Genomic DNA, 16457 nt, shown 5'->3' with positions numbered 1-16457 from the left:
GTTACTGAAAAAGGAATGGCATAAATTNTGTCTAAACATCAATTCCTCCATATATTGCTGTATATCTAGATTAGAGGGTCATTTTAGAAGTGAGGCGGTAGACTTTATTGGATAACAAAAATTGAAAATGTATCACGAACATTAACGGGAGAATGACCGTCCGCGCGGACGTCGGATTCGAGAAATTCGTTGTCCGCGGGGAATTTTTGACCGTCGAGGACGGGCGGACGGTTTTTCGAACCCTGAGTTGCGATGTCCCTTGGGGTGACCTTATATCGAGGTCAGACTGTATTTTGTTTCCTTTATATTTTTTTCACACTGCATAGAACGAGATTATACTCAAGTCAATAGAATGGATAGCTCAAAATTTAAAAGGGTTTTTGTGTATTAAAAGAACTTATTTTGACATGTACTTATGTGCATTTTTTACATTGCTAAGTAGAAGCTGTCTGAACAGGTAAGGAAAATTTACTGATGTACTTTTTTATGCTGAATTGATGGAGATATAACAGGAATCAATAAGATAAATCTTGTACTTGCACTTGTATACAGATATCATGTTGCTATACAGACAAGTGAGGTCTTGTTTAAATCTGTATTTTTTTCCTCCCTTAATCGAATATAAACTAACAGAAACCAAAAGGACTAATTTCAAACGTTGTAGTAGTTTTTTTATATATATATAAAAAGTATTTTTTGAGTCATACTTATTATTGAAAAGTTCCTTATAATTTCAACGCTATTTATTTCAACAACTTTGATTTTATCTCAGTCAATTCAGCATGAAAAACTACATCCAGGGTATCTGCTACATTCTAGATTTTCAAATTCATGACTTTTCATGTCTAATTCCATGAACTTTTCATGACTTAACGAAGTTACTATTTTCTCCGACAAAAACAGAATAATAAATTTAAAAAGCATTATAATAATATTAATTAAAATGATAGGTAGAACCAAAATTGTTATACTCTACATCTTCATATTTATTGATTTTAAATTAAAAGAAAAAAAAATACAGAGTAAAGAAAGAGTTGAAGCAATAAAATAGCTGAGTAAATATTATTTTTTTCCCCCCTGTAGAATTGTATTCTAAATATACTTTTCCTGTTTATCAGAAAGGAAAGAAATACTCCTGATTTTTCTGTTCTCATTTCGGAGTAAAAAAAAAAAAAATTGCCAATGACTGCCTTGCTGCAGCTAGAATATTAAATTGATAAAATAAATAATAATAATTCCGAAATAACTGAAATTTAAAAAGTACTTCATTCTAGAAATAATGTTTTTTCCTTCATTTTTTTGAAAGAACACCATAGTTTTTAAAGAACATGATAAAAACTTTTTATATTTTAATAAAATATGACTTTTGAGTGTTGATTTTGTTACAAATTCAGATATTCGGAACACCGTAAAATTGCGGAGAGGGAGTTAAATTCCATTTTAAAAATTAGATTTTTCGGTGACCTAAATTCATGACTTGTCATGATTTTTTAAAAAAAAAATATTTAAAATCATGACAGATTTTGTTCAATACTGAAATTGATGACTTTTCAGGTGCGCGGATACCCTGTACATCCGACAAGCAAACATTAATAACAATCATTGGGTATAAAAGTGATATATTCCAATTATTTACAATATAAATAACAAAAAACTCATTCAAGTGTATTTTCTCTTTCTTTAATTTAGCTTACTTTTAAATAATTGTGATTGCAGCAAGGAAAAGGCACCAACTGTTAAACCAATCAAACTTAAACAGGGTTCATTAGCCTCAGTGGTACTTGTGTAAAATCACGTTAAACCACTTTCACCAAAGTACTTTTATGACTTATCCAGTGTATTGTTTTTACCCATGCGTCGTCATTGCATGCATTGCTATGGCGGCCGCTGCTGTTTTTCTTTTCACTAGCAGGCATTTTTAATGTATTTACATAATAATTTAGTATTTTTATATTCTTTTCATTATTAACATATAATAACTGACGGTGATTTTAATATAAATATGAATGCTGAAGAAGGAAAAGTATTTTGTGACGTCTTGAAACACGTATACATAGGCAGGATATGAAAATCAATCCAACAACAAACAGTTTTTGCAGCCCATGATTTGAAATGCTGCTGCGTTTAACGGAGTCAAACCAGAAAGAAAAAGCATTTAATCAATGGGTAACCAGTAGGACTGGGTGATATTAGAAATTATATATCGTGATGCATCGCAATATAGCGATATAGTATTTTTGAATTTCATTTACTTGTAAGGCACAGAAAGTCAGATTTCTATCAAAACTTCATACTCAGATTGATTTAAATCAATTTATAAATTTGAAGATATATATGTTTTGCTTAAGAAAGATATTAAATAAATTGACTACAATGTACAAATCTTACTTAAAATATTTATTGAAATGTTTGTTTAGAAATTCATAATACGCGTAAAACAAAGTGTTAAAAACTTTTTTTAAAGCGTTTTTTCCAAATTAATATTTTCTTGTACTAATGCATAAATAATTTCATAATTATTAAGTTCGATCGTAATGTTCAATTTCTAAATGAAACGTTAAAAATTATTTGTATGTTTAAAACAAAGTGCTAAATAAATTTTAGAAAAAAAAAACGCTTTTAAAACACTATTTTTTATTATTATCATTTCAGTTATTATAGTTCTATTATAGTTCATTTACGTCACACTAGAGCTGCACAATGGGCTATTGGCGACGGTCTGGGAAACATCCCTGAGGATGATCCGAAGACATGCCATCACAATTTTGATCCTCTGCAGATGGGATGGCACCCCCGCTTCGGTAGCTCGACGACCTGCACGCGAAGTCGAGCACTTTACGGTAGAACAGTTTAACGAGGACCAATACCGCACACCCTCGGTCCCTACGCAGACTGATCCAAGTGGTCACTCACCCGCACACTGACCGCAGCCAGTGATGCTTGACTTCGGTGATCTGCAGGGAACCGTGTCTTAACGATCAGTCCACTGCGGGACCTTATCATTTCAGATAAATAATTAAATTAAATTAAATAATGACCGAATTATGAACGAAAAACAAAGTAAGATTTAATTTCTTAAAAATAAAAAAATTGTGATATTCGATAATATATTTAGCTAATTAACAAATAATATGAAAAGAATATTTTTTAAAAAAAATTATTATACTCTCTAATAAAACGAAGTGCTAAATGATTTAAAAAAATGAATAAAATACGCAAACCTTTCAAATTTTTTTGTATAAACAAAGTTGATTGACTTATGTCCAAATCCAAATGACAAAAATAAATTTTGTTTTAACTTTATTTCTAAAAATAAAAACAACAAGATTTATAAATTTAAAATCAGTAATAAAAACTCATTAAATTATTAGAAGTTTCATCCAAAAAGTTTTTAATAAATTAAAAGAAAGTAAAAAAAAATAACCTAATAAATTCAATTCTTTATGGATGCCTAAATCAGATTGCCGATAATTTTCACATTTAAAAATAGAAAGTTTTTTTAAAAAAAAAACTTATCTAATTAATGAAGAAACTCTTCTTTATATATTCTTTTCAATAATAGATTGCCTTCAGAACAAGGTAATATCGGCGATCACGAGGTTAGTCCCACTGAAAATAATCTACAAGAAAAGTCGCGACAAAAGAAAAAAAAAAAGCCAAGAGGTGCGAAAAGGAACATGCGACATAACGATATGTGTTCTCAAAACTCTGATTCTACAGCTCACCAATCAACATCATCTTCCACACCGCGAGTCGACAACGGAACGCAAGAGAAGAGTCGTATATCGCTTTCTTATATCGTTTTGCGCTCGTTGTCTTTACTCGACGGCTTAAATCAGATTTCTGATGCATCGCCTTGAATGAAAGCCGCTGTATCGTCTTGCCGATATATGCGTTAAATCGATATGTCTTGATACATCGATTTATAGCCCAGTCCTAGTAACCAGTGATCGTAATAAGGCGATCACAACTTTTTTGTTTTTTTCCCCCTCCCTTTTTTAAATGAGTGGGAATAGGACAAAGCAAAACAAAAATATTTTTTTTTAAGAAACATTTTAATAAAATCTTATAACATGAAAAATCAGTAACACTGTATTTCAATGAGAGTTTTTGCGATGATATACTGTTTCACAATCTTTAATTCATCAATGTAAAACAATTATCAAAATAACCACACCCATAATAATAAAAAAAGAATATTTATATAAAAAGAAGTTGGCATCTGTAAAAAATAATTGATAAAATAGTTACATGTTTTTGGTAAATTATAAGTTTTTATTGTTCAGTTAACTAAAAATTGTTTGGAGTACGGTATATATATTTGTAAGCTCTACATTTTTTTCTGTCATTTAAGGTCTCTTAAAAAATGATATATTTCAGTGAAAGGACTTAAAATGGTAGATTGCATACTCAAGTCACACACACACCAAAAAAAGAAAACTTTAGTCGTAGCACTGGTCTAGAAGAAATTTTTTTTTCTGTCAGTTACAATAATATTTTTTTAAATTTTATAAGATCATATAATGCACTTGGCATAATGCAAAATAGACTTTTTTACTTATTAAAAATAAAATAATTAGCAGCAACACAAGAAGGATTACAATTCAAAATTAAATAAAAAAAGATAATTCAATAACAAAATTACAAGTTTCTTACACGGATGAAACCAAAAGGTGTTTATGAGTATAATTAAGGGTGGAATAACAATTGAAAGGCTTGATGCAGTCTAATAAGCCACAATTTCTAATATTTTAGGTGTATTTCCTTAAAAGCAAAGTGTTTCCATGTATTTAGCTGTCACTTAACAGAAATTTAGGAAACTAGTAGAGTAAGCATCTGGATATAAAGGAGCAGTTTGGTGTAAATATGTCACTTCTCAAGAAGTGTAGTTAATCTTTATATTAGTCTTTCAATTGTTTACAATTCTGATAATAAAAAAGTGACTATAATAAATGAAATAGCATTCACTTTCTGATTGAGTTATATTAAATTTTTTACTCTTTTATATTGAGCATTTACATTTAAATTGAGCAGTGCACAGCACTAATTAAAATCCTCAAACAAGCAATAAATAGAGCAAAAAAACTATTATGAAGTTTAATTGTATTTCTGTGTATTTAATGTATTCCTTAAATGCATTTAATTTAATGTAATTAAATAAATTTTCTGAAATACATTAAAACCTAGAAAAACTGGCAGTAATTAACACAATTGCATTATAATTAAGACCAATTTGCATATTTACTAACATCTCAAATTAACATACAGCTGAAAGAGAAATATTTTACATAGCAACTAACTTTTTACATATAGCACAATACAATGCACACTAAACTTTTTAACAGAAATTCAATGTATTTAGAGGAACATAGGCAAATGTAAGAATGACAGAGAAAATACAGATATGTTATAAATATTTGTGATTCTTTCAAAAATATTACAATATTACTTTGAACAAGCAGATAATACTGTTAATAGTTGGCCAATGAAAAAATATAAAATACAAGGTAAATCTATAGAACACTTAAATAAACAAAATAGGGTACAAATGTTTTCAATCATAGAGTCAAGCAAAAAGAATATAAACTATTTAAGAAATAGAAAATGTGCGTTTTTTTATTTTGATAGTTGGAACATTTGTTAATTAGAAGTATGCATAAGAGTTATCAGTTGGACTGAAATTTTAATCAGGGGAAATGTGTTACTCATGTTTTTTTTAATTTTATTTTTAGTATAATATGCCACATTACTCATAAATAGATATATATTTTAAATGTTGGGATGCCTGCAGAAACAAAAAACATAGGAAATATTGTAACGATTTTATGTAACAAACAAGAAATTGCTTACAAAGTAAAAAAGAAATTTACCTAAAAATATGACTTTACATAATATGTGACAAATATATATTTTTGTGAAGCTTTTTGTAATTCTTTTGACAAAATTAAAATCAACTAATTGCCGTCAATGAAAATCAGATATTTTTACTTAAACAATAATAGGCTGTATTGTCTAACTTTACTTGAACAATAATAGGATGCATTGTAATAACACGATGTGTAGTTTTTACAACACAGTCTGAAGACTGAAATGTTAAAAATAATGATCAAGAGTATAGTTTAGAAATAATTATGTTGCAAGAGTTAAAACTATTTTTATTCGATTCTTTCAAATAAAAAAATAGAGTCAGCCAGAAATATGAATTTGATTCTTTAATAAACCCTTACCACCATGATACTCATACTTACAGTGTTTAAAATCATGTATAAGGTGGCCAATTGTTTTATTACTTTCATTGTTGTAATAAAAACAATTTTATTTTAAATAATTATACTTGGTGATATAAATACTTCTAGACTGTTGAGGGATAATACAGTTTACAAGATGTTACATTTATTTTTAACACAATAATTAAATAGGGAAGAAAAGTATAAAATTTTCAGTTAATATACAAGTAACTGTACAATTTGTTTCTCAATAATTACTTCATTAAGTATACGTCAGAAATATGTATGAGCTTGAATGCATCCAACATCAGTCTTTTCACACCACATCTCTTCAAACAAATAACCATGTACACAATCCAATAGGATGTGACTAATTTTGTTTTCTTCTCACTTGGAATGTTGGAAAACTAAAAAAATATCTACTACCTAATAAAACTTCTTCGCTTGTGATTCTTTGTTGCTCCTGTGAAAATAAAAGAAAAAATAACTGCTAGGTTTATAACAGTGTTAATCGGCTTAATGTAGTCTGAGAGATTTGTCAATTATTTTAAATTTTTTTTATAAATGTTACAGTTAACATAGCTGCCAGCTTGTTAAAAGCAAATCGGGGGTAATTATGACACAAAGAGGAAAACAAAGTTTCAAAAGTCAAAATGTTAATATCGAAATAGCAATTTATAAACCACACAAGTTTCACACTTAACGTAATTTTTTCAGCTAACAGTTTTGATTAAATTACTTACTAATGAGGAATATCACGCCTTCATGGTAACTAATTCAAGAAAAATCTTACTTCTTACAAGAATCGCGATATTAGATTTTAAAATCGCATGAATATGAATCGCGATATTAAATTTTAAAATTGCGTGAATATGAACCATGATTTTGGATTTTTAAAACACGTAAATATGAAGTTTTAATTAAATTACTTACTAATGAAGAATATCACACCTTCATATAAATTAATTCGAGAAAAAACTTGTGCCTTACAAGAATCGCCACCTTGGACTTTAAAACTGCTTCAATATGAATAGCCATACTAAATTTTAAAATCACATGAATATGAATTGCGAATTTGGATTTTTAAAAAGTGCAAATATGAATAATCATGTATAAATACGAAATTAGATGTTTAATATTACAATTGCGTGAATATGAATCATAACATTAGATTTTAAACTTGCGTGAATATGAATCTAGATTTTGGGATTTTAAAAATACGTAAATTCAAATCGGGATATCGGATTTTTAAATTGCGTGAATAGGAATCGCGATGTACAATTTTTAATTTGTGTGAAAACGAATCGCAAGGCGTAACTTTTAAAGTCCACTAACCAATGGTCTAGAGATAAGCAGAATTCCACGATAATTGCGGAAAAATCACATGCCCTGCTTCTAATTTTTAGACCTGCCCTGGGTTGAAAGAAAATCGGCATAAGGAGTGAAAAGATGCTAGAATACCGAAAAATCAGAACACTTTTACCAAAAACCGTATTTTCGAAACAATGCTAAAAAATCGTTACAAATATGATTTAATTGTAACAGTTGCCAGCTATGCAGTCAATAGTTAGTAATAGGATAATGAGGGAGAAATGGAGTTATTTCCAACTTGATCCAAATCTTTTATTCAACCAGAGTACAAAAATAAGAAGTTTGATGGAAAGAGAAAAAGAAGAGGTTATTTCCAACTTGATCCAAATCTTTTATTCAACCAGAGTACAAAAATAAGAAGTTTGATGGAAAGAGAAAAAGAAGAGGAATACTTACTGGTAAGTAATGTAGCCGATGAGTATGACTAATTGGACACCCATGAATATGAAGAAAATGCTGGGGGAAAGGCATGACTGAGGTTGAACAACAGGACATGGTCCACCCTAGTAAAGAAGATAAAAAAAAAACGATTGAGAATATCCTCTTTGAAATAGAGAAGTTAATAAATTTCTTCTAAAGATGAAATTTTTATGACATTAATTTAAGATGTATTTTACTACAATAAATAGATAATCGTCCTACTACTCATATGGTTAGACACAAAACTACTATACTTAATCACCCTTTCAGGATAGAGATTGCATTAGGTATTGAATGAGATAAGAATTCAACCAGTCAGCTTCAATCATACACTTGAACCTCTCTTACGCATTGAAATAAGTTTACAAAACTTTGATTTATTCCCCTTTTCAATAGAGAAGGCAACTCAAAAGAGCCCTTCTCAGATTAGCTATCTCTAAATATGAGAATTGTGGGAGTTGAGCATAGAAATAAAGTAATGAGCATAGAAAATTTATTTTTGATTCAATAATAATTTTTTTTAACATGAACTATTTCATTTTATACAGAAATACTATATTTCAATTTTATTAGTTCTATTTTGATTTGTTATTAGTATGAAAATAACTCTGAACTGAGCATATGCTATTCAATCAGCATTCTTATCTTAAGATTAATAAACCATGATTTCAAATTTTTGAATGGGGAAATAATTACAAAAAAAATTGAGAATCTCTTTAAGCTGTTGGTTCTTTCCCAATTCAGTACTGTTGACTAGTAATCATTTTGGATTTATCAAATTTTTTTTCCACATTATTAATTCAAGAAAAAACTTTTGGACAAAAAGTTTCTTAAATTACACACACATATGAACTGACATTTTAGTGAATGAGTATTTCTGTTACTTAATCTTTATATTAGTGAAATCATAAAATCTATTCTATTATTCTATTCGACTATTTATTTGACTGTCCTATCTCTTTTATAAAAGAGGAGTTTTAATGATTTTTGTGTATGACATTTGCTTGCTTTCATAAATGATTTTTTTAATGTAATAATTTTTGATGTTTGTAATTTAATAACTTTGTTTGAAACAATAAAATACACATATATTTAGGCTTACATTCACGAAATAAAATTTTAGCAACCACAAATTGGAACTAACTTACATCAAGTTTTGTCTAACCTTGTTTGACCAAAAAGTGTCTAAAAACTGTTCAGAGATGGAGTAAGCTCATTATTCGTGGAGTATAAGTTTTATCCTTATTTATCATTTAAGTTGGTAGCAACTTGGTAATCATTGATTAAAAATTTTTTTTTTTAAATAGAGCTGATGGAGATCAAAATTTTGTCATTTCGTTATTTCTAAAGGTATGACTAAGACAGCATAAATGTAGAATTCTATTAGTTTTAATACAAAAAAATATTTATAGCTGATAATATATTAGAGACAAAAAGGACAAAAGAAAATTTTCTTTGGTGCTCTTCACACTGTTGTATTGATGTGATTTGCTTTGGCTGTATTGGAGAGCACTATTTTTTTTAAATATGGTTGTGTAGACTGGTGGCGAGATTATATCTTTTCCTTAATTTTTTTTTTTAAAAACATTTGTGAATTCTTAAAAAATTTAATAATTTTTTTCATCTTTGGAAAATCTTCATTTTTTTTCTATGTTTATTCTTATATTTTTGACTTGATCTGAAATTAAATAAATTTTAAGATATAAAATATTCTCAATAATTTTATATTTATAAAAAAATAATGTGCATATGGAGTGCATTTTTAGATTAAAAAAGTGGTAATCAGGTGACGACTGGCAAATGATTTTGAATCACCATTTGTTACATTTAATCACCCTGTTGCAAAACAGTTAATTTTGCCTAATAGCATCCAGAAATTACATTGTCAACTGGTAGAAAGTAAGTGAGAGATAAACCAAATTACCTGTGTTTTAGCAGCCATGGTAGCAAGCTCCCTTTTGACATGGTTTAGGGAATCTTTTATATCCTGGAATTGTGTCTGTGATTCAAAGGCTATACCTCCTCCCCCTGATGGCTTCATCTCACTTTGTTTTGCAATGATTGTCCCAGTTTTTTGATGAATATCAGTGAGGAAAGACCTGGAACAATTCACAAACATATTAATTGTATATTCTGTTACATAACAAAGAAAAACTGAATAGTTTTCAAAATTTAAAAGCTACACTAATAGCTACAAAGAACTCACAGGGTTGGATTCTTTTTATCAATTCAGCTTTGAGTTTAAAATCTAGGTGTAATTGCAGTGGGAAAAAAATTTATTTTCATTTGAATTTTGATATTCTTGTCCTTCATTCTTTAATATTAGAATTTATTGTTAACTTTAAAAAAAGTTAGCCTAAACAGTATAAACCCTTCAACTGTTAACTTGGAAATCAGCTTGGACATGCAACCTGCTTGCTGTACCTTTATTTAATGGTGATACATTTAATCACCCTACTATGATTAAAAAGGAAATTTAAATTTAAAAGCTACACATATATAAAGAACTCAGATTTTTTTTTACAAACTCAGCTTTGAGTTTAAAATCGTAGTTTAATTACTGCAGAAAAAAATAATTTTCATCTGAATTTTGATATTCTTGTCCTTAGTTCTTTAAAATTAGAATTTATTTTTAACTGAATAAAAAATTATCCTAAACTTTGAAATCAGTTTAGATGTGCAACCTGGTTGTTTTCCTTTTTTTAATGGAGATACCACAATTAAAAAGGAAATTTTGGTACTAATTTGTCCTAGTTACGAGTCAGTTGAAACATCAAACTCTAATGTCACTCTGTTTTGACATGCTTTTGTGCAAAGGTCTTACTGCTAAGATTTTGCTATCAATGTAAAGGAGAGAAACCACTAACAAATATTTAGGCATAGTTTTAATGCAATTGTGAATAACTGTACTGTAAAAAATGGCAAAAACAGGTAGGAGGAAACCCTATATTATTCAATCTCAAAACAAATAACAAAATTCAGTACTGACATCAGTTCAGTGTTTAGTTTTAAATATTCGATTGAAAATTTGAAGTAAGTCATTTAACACAATTAGTTACTAACCAGTAAATTATTATTTTTTAAATCAACGTATAAAAGATGAGATGCAGCCTTCTTTCAGAAGACTTAAAATCTAAGTACAGGAGAATCAAAGATAGACTAAAACATTTTGTGCCAGATTTCACAATTAAAAATTTGCTAAGTAATAAAGTAACATTTTTGAAAGAAATACTAATTAAAATTTCTAAGAAATAAAGCATTTTGTGCAATAGCACATTATGGGTCAAGATACCACAATTTCATGACAGATGGCATGATTGTGGCAATGTGCTCAACTTTACACACAGCCCACCTTTACTTTCCAGCCAAACTGGTACCCATCAATCTGAAGTTTAAAATTTTAAGTAGATAAAATTTTAAAATTACTTTGTATCTCGAGCTGTTTGGATTAATTCTCTTTGCCCTCCAAGTAAAGCTTCAATTTCATGACGACTTAAGCCTCCTCCTACTTGTGGTGGTGGCATGCCTTGACCTCCTTGATGCTGGGCTAAAAATATTTAACAAAAAATATGATCAATTAACAGTGAAAATGCAAAAAGAAATAATGGATAATCAACATAAGCTAAAAATTTTTTAAAACAAAATTTAAGGAAATATATAAACAGTTAATAATCAAAAAGAAAGTAACTACTGGATTGTTCTAAGCCTCATAATTCTAACTCTCATAATTTTGCTATACAACTAATAATTTTTTTTCTTTCCTATTATTGGAACTTCTTCATATTTTAAATTTATATTAATATCTCTTCATATTTTAGTACATAAAATTAGTGAATCTAAAAAAAATCTAAGATTTTCGATCATCATGATAACTTGTTTCTTGCAAACCATTCTTGAAGCCACCATAAAAACAATTTATCCACTATATGAAATATATTCAAAATTGAGTTCTATTCTTTAAATTCACTTTATACAATTTGTAAAGAAATAATTATAATTAAAAAAACAAAAAACAGTTTTGTAAATTAGTAAACGGCTTCTTAAATTTTTATTAAAATGTAATTTAGTTCAATATTTCTGTAATAAAATTTTTAAGAAATATTTTGGGAAATTGTCTAATAAAAATACAGTTAGTATTACTGTGAAACATTTCTAAAGGACGATAATTATTAGGTGGTCCCTATATTCAATTTGTTTATCAAAACTGAGATAATGGAATTAATTTCATTTAAGTCATATGATAAAGATATGAACGAAATTTTTTGAAATGACAAATCTAAATAATTGAATATTTCTTACTGTATTTGATAAGTTTTAAGAAATCCGGTAAAGTGAGACTACAATGAAAATCTATAATATTTTATATGATTAGTAGATAGTCTCTCATTTACAAACTCACACAATTATTTAGTTGTAATTAATTCCTATTTTTTTATTTAATCAAATGAGTAAAAGTGAGATGAAAATTTTAAAGTGATTAAACTCGAATTAATGATTGCTCTGGTACCATGGAAATACACGAAAAGCTTCACAACCTTGTTCTCATGTTATTTTCCTATGAACTATGACCTAAGGATTTTTTTTAAAAACTTAAAATAAATTTTTTAACTATTTGCAAATAAACCCTTATTACATATTTTCATTGTTTTAAAGCATCTCACACCCATATTTATATCTACTTAATGGAAATTGGAGAAAAGAAACATATGCAATAATTGAGGACAAGATCTTGATATTTTAAAGAGAAAAAAAATAATAAATAATGGGATATATATAAAATAAAAATGAATGAAGATAATGGTTAAAGTTCTGGAATGGTATCTAACTTCAAAAAGATTGCTAGATTTTCATACTGATTAGACATGCCACAACAGTTTTGGAAAAAAAAGATGAACTTTCAGCATAAGACAAAAGTTTAGAAGCAAGATCTCAAAATTACAAATTAAACTATTGCAAAAATTACTATTTAAAAGTAATTTTACCAAAGAAAATGCAAAGTTATTTTATTTTATAAATATATTCAATAGATTCATGTTTCTTTGGATTGTTGTTCTAAAATGTCATTACTTTTTGACCTTTTGATTAGAACCATTTCTAACAACAATAATTAACAGATTTTATATTCTCTTTATAAAATTGTAATCTGATCAAATTTTTCAGAACAAATCTTTTTAATTAAAGCATTTCACTAACTTAAAATGTAACTAAACATTAAAAAAATTCTGGGATCAATGAATTAATCGAATTCAAATTATTTTAAAAGAACAGGACAAAGACATCAAATTGTTAAAACAATTAATCTTCATTATACAAAAAGTGATTTCATCTTTTAAAATATATTAAATAAGTATATGACCTCAGTTATCCCTTATAAGATATTAACAAAATTTTATTTAATGGAGTTTTTTTCTCTTCCTTTATAATAAAATCAACAGTCCTAAAAATCCTGAAACCACAAATTTGTTAGAATTCATAAGTTTCCTGCCAATGCACAAATTGGAGAAGGTCCCTAGTATATAATATAAACATATAATAAACAGGAATTGTTAGTTTATCTCATAATGGAAAAAAGACAAAAAAGCAGAATTTAGTAGATTTGTGGCAGGTCTGACATTACAGAAAACACCTATTTAGTACGGCTCTCAAGAATTTGTGAAAATAAGGGATACTAAAATTTATTAAAGACATAGTTTGATTTTCAAATAAATATGCATTCAAATAGAAAATACTCTACCAATTCCTCCAGTTGAAACAGCTGAAAGCATTGAGAGTGCTCTCTCTTGTCTTCCAATAACTTCATCTATCTTTCTGTGAAGACCTTTTAAGATTTCAAATATGGAGCTCTGGCCTTGAAATATTTGCTGGAGTTCTCTTTGCTGATGAGATTCATACTGGAAAAAAAGGATAATTTTAGCCAGAAAAGATGAAGTTCCCTCTCAAATGGTGTGAATCACACATAAGAAAAAACATAAGCACAATATTAGGCAGAAAAGATGGAGAGTAATGAAAAATTGCAAATAGAAAGAAATCAGCAAATATTCACAAATGAAAGAGATGCCAAGTATAAATTCTAGTTATGTTTTTTTAAATAAAATATACAAGAATTTTTATACATAAATGTGATTGATGATTTCTTGAAACTTCTGGACTTCGCGGACCAGGACTTAAGGATCGCGGTTAGCGAAAAATCCGCATTTTTTTCCGGAGCACAATCAGCTCTGCTTAATTGCAGGTTTGAAGAAAAAGAAAAGATGTTCCTTTTTTAAGTCACTAATTGACAATTTCTTAAAACAAAAATATATATAAAAAAAAGAGGATTCATTCATCAGTTAAAATTCAAAAACAGAATCAGTAATAACAATATTTGAAAACTTACAACATATTAAATAGAAATCGTAATTTGACGAAGATACGTAGAGCCCTCAAAATTTAACAAATAAGGAAAAAAATTTTAATCAGAAAAGCTGCACCATTGGATACACCACAAAATTAAAAATTTTGGAAAAGCTGTGAGAATCAAAATGCTTGAAATAGTATCAAAATCTAAGTAAATTTTTTTTAAAAATAAATTTTTGTTGAATTTTGATAACTGAAAGTTAACCCTCTCCCTAGCATTTATGACTTAACTTTGCTTTTTTGGGCTTAGAAGAGAAATCTAATACATTTTCTTGAATGGAACCAAAAGCTTTTTGCTCAAACTATTTTTATTCTAATAATTCTAAAACTTTCAACGTGTCTTCATTCAAAAATAATTCTAATTATAAATTTCAACCATTCAGAAAGTTATATAATTTACATATTCAATAATGTAATATATATTGCAAAATTTTTAAAAAATTGTCTCATGCTTTAAAAATAATAAAAAGAAACAACAGAATATTTGAATAGTTTTCCATTGTCTGGGAGATACAAAATTCAGAAAAATCTGGCAGCTATGGAATGATGGACTACTCTAAGCAGGTTTCTATACTACAGTTACAATTACTAGGGATAATTGAGATTCTATAGTAATGTTTAAAAGGGGAAAAAAAAGGGAACCAATATTCTCTTTTGAAAGAGAACATTTAGGCTATATATTCTAACTTATTCTCCTAAATATAATTAAATATATTAAAGTAAAAGCAAAAAGAATTTAGAAACAAAATACTGACTTGCTCATCTGGATTAAATTCCATTTCTCTTCTTTTGGCTTCGTCAGGGTGCTCTTTGCGATACCTATCGAGTACGAAATCAGATGTCTACACAAAAGTTCATGAATTCAAACATAAATAGTAAGCAATTGAATTATTTAATTATATCGTGTATTTTCTGATCAACAGATCACATATTTTCACATGGTTTTTTTTCAATTTAAATATTTTTAACATATTGATCAATTTTGAACTAGAGTAATCCTATTTGATGCAGTTAATTATCAACCATTCCATTACTTAAGATAGCTTTTTCGGCAGTTATTTATCTTTTCCCCTCTCGATTATAACCACATACCATACACTTATGTTTACACTTATACACTTATACTATACACTTATATTTTTTAAAACAAAGCTTCTGTCAAATAATTTGTTACAGAAACAGCTTCATTATATGCCATATTTTTATTTAAGAATTATGTTATTACAGACAAAAAAATCAAATTAAAATTATAGAATTGCTTCAATTGCTCAATTGAATATTGCTAAAAAATTAATAAGATTAAGCCAAAAAAATAATTTTTTAATTTCCATATACATAAAAATGAAGTGAATTTTTAACATTGGCAGGCTTTATTTAGCGCCTACGCCATACTTTTTGGTTAACGGTAAAATTTAGCTTTAGTGTTTTGTTAATGCTGTGGCTAAGAATAATATACACAATGAAGAGAATAAAAGTGATAATTACTCCTCTTTTTGCTTTTCTAACTTCTCTTTATATTCTTCATATTCTTTAGAAAATTTCTCCTTTTCAGCATCTCCAATGTTTTGTGAAGTCTAAGAGACAAGGAAAAGAAAACATTAAAATGACGAACATATAAAACTTCCATTCATGATTTTATATTTTAATCAAATCGTTCGTCAATTTCATTAAAATAAATCCGTCAAATTTTCAAAAGGATTGGAAATCGTATCAATTTCAGAACAAGGATTGGAAATACTTACTGGTTGAGTGCCGGGAGGATACATGCTGTAAGTGAGGAATTTCAGAGCATCATGGTCATCTTAAAAAAAAAAAAAAAAAAAAAAAANAAAAAAAAAAAAAAAAAAAAAAAAAAAAAAAAAAAAAAAAAAACAATTGTTAGACTAACCAGCACCACCAATTTCATAAAGCAAATTTTAAAGCTCCTTAACATCTAAAAAATAAATATAATGATAAATAGACACCTATTTTAAATGTAGGATATATATCCTACAGCACATTATATATATATATATATATATATATATAAAAGGGGAAAAAAAA

The 16457-nt window shown here is 27.7% G+C and overlaps 1 protein-coding gene across 1 annotated transcript in view; it reads right to left on the bottom strand.

Annotated features, from left to right (window-relative positions):
- Positions 1–4036: 4036 nt before the first annotated feature.
- LOC107447704 (protein ERGIC-53) overlaps positions 4037–16457 on the bottom strand; it is a 27852-nt gene continuing 15431 nt past the window's right edge. Inside the window, exons 8-15 of the mRNA XM_016062691.3 lie at positions 16157–16215; positions 15900–15988; positions 15170–15233; positions 13753–13909; positions 11445–11565; positions 9943–10117; positions 7995–8101; positions 4037–6690 (exon numbers count right to left, since the gene is read on the bottom strand). Coding sequence (XP_015918177.1) covers positions 6654–6690; positions 7995–8101; positions 9943–10117; positions 11445–11565; positions 13753–13909; positions 15170–15233; positions 15900–15988; positions 16157–16215 — 809 coding nt within the window. The 3' untranslated portion in view covers positions 4037–6653. The remainder of the gene's footprint in view (positions 6691–7994; positions 8102–9942; positions 10118–11444; positions 11566–13752; positions 13910–15169; positions 15234–15899; positions 15989–16156; positions 16216–16457) is intronic.

The sequence above is a fragment of the Parasteatoda tepidariorum genome, chromosome 9 (assembly GCF_043381705.1).
Source record: "Parasteatoda tepidariorum isolate YZ-2023 chromosome 9, CAS_Ptep_4.0, whole genome shotgun sequence".
NCBI lineage: Eukaryota > Metazoa > Arthropoda > Arachnida > Araneae > Theridiidae > Parasteatoda > Parasteatoda tepidariorum.
This window is presented reverse-complemented; position numbering and strand designations above follow the sequence as displayed.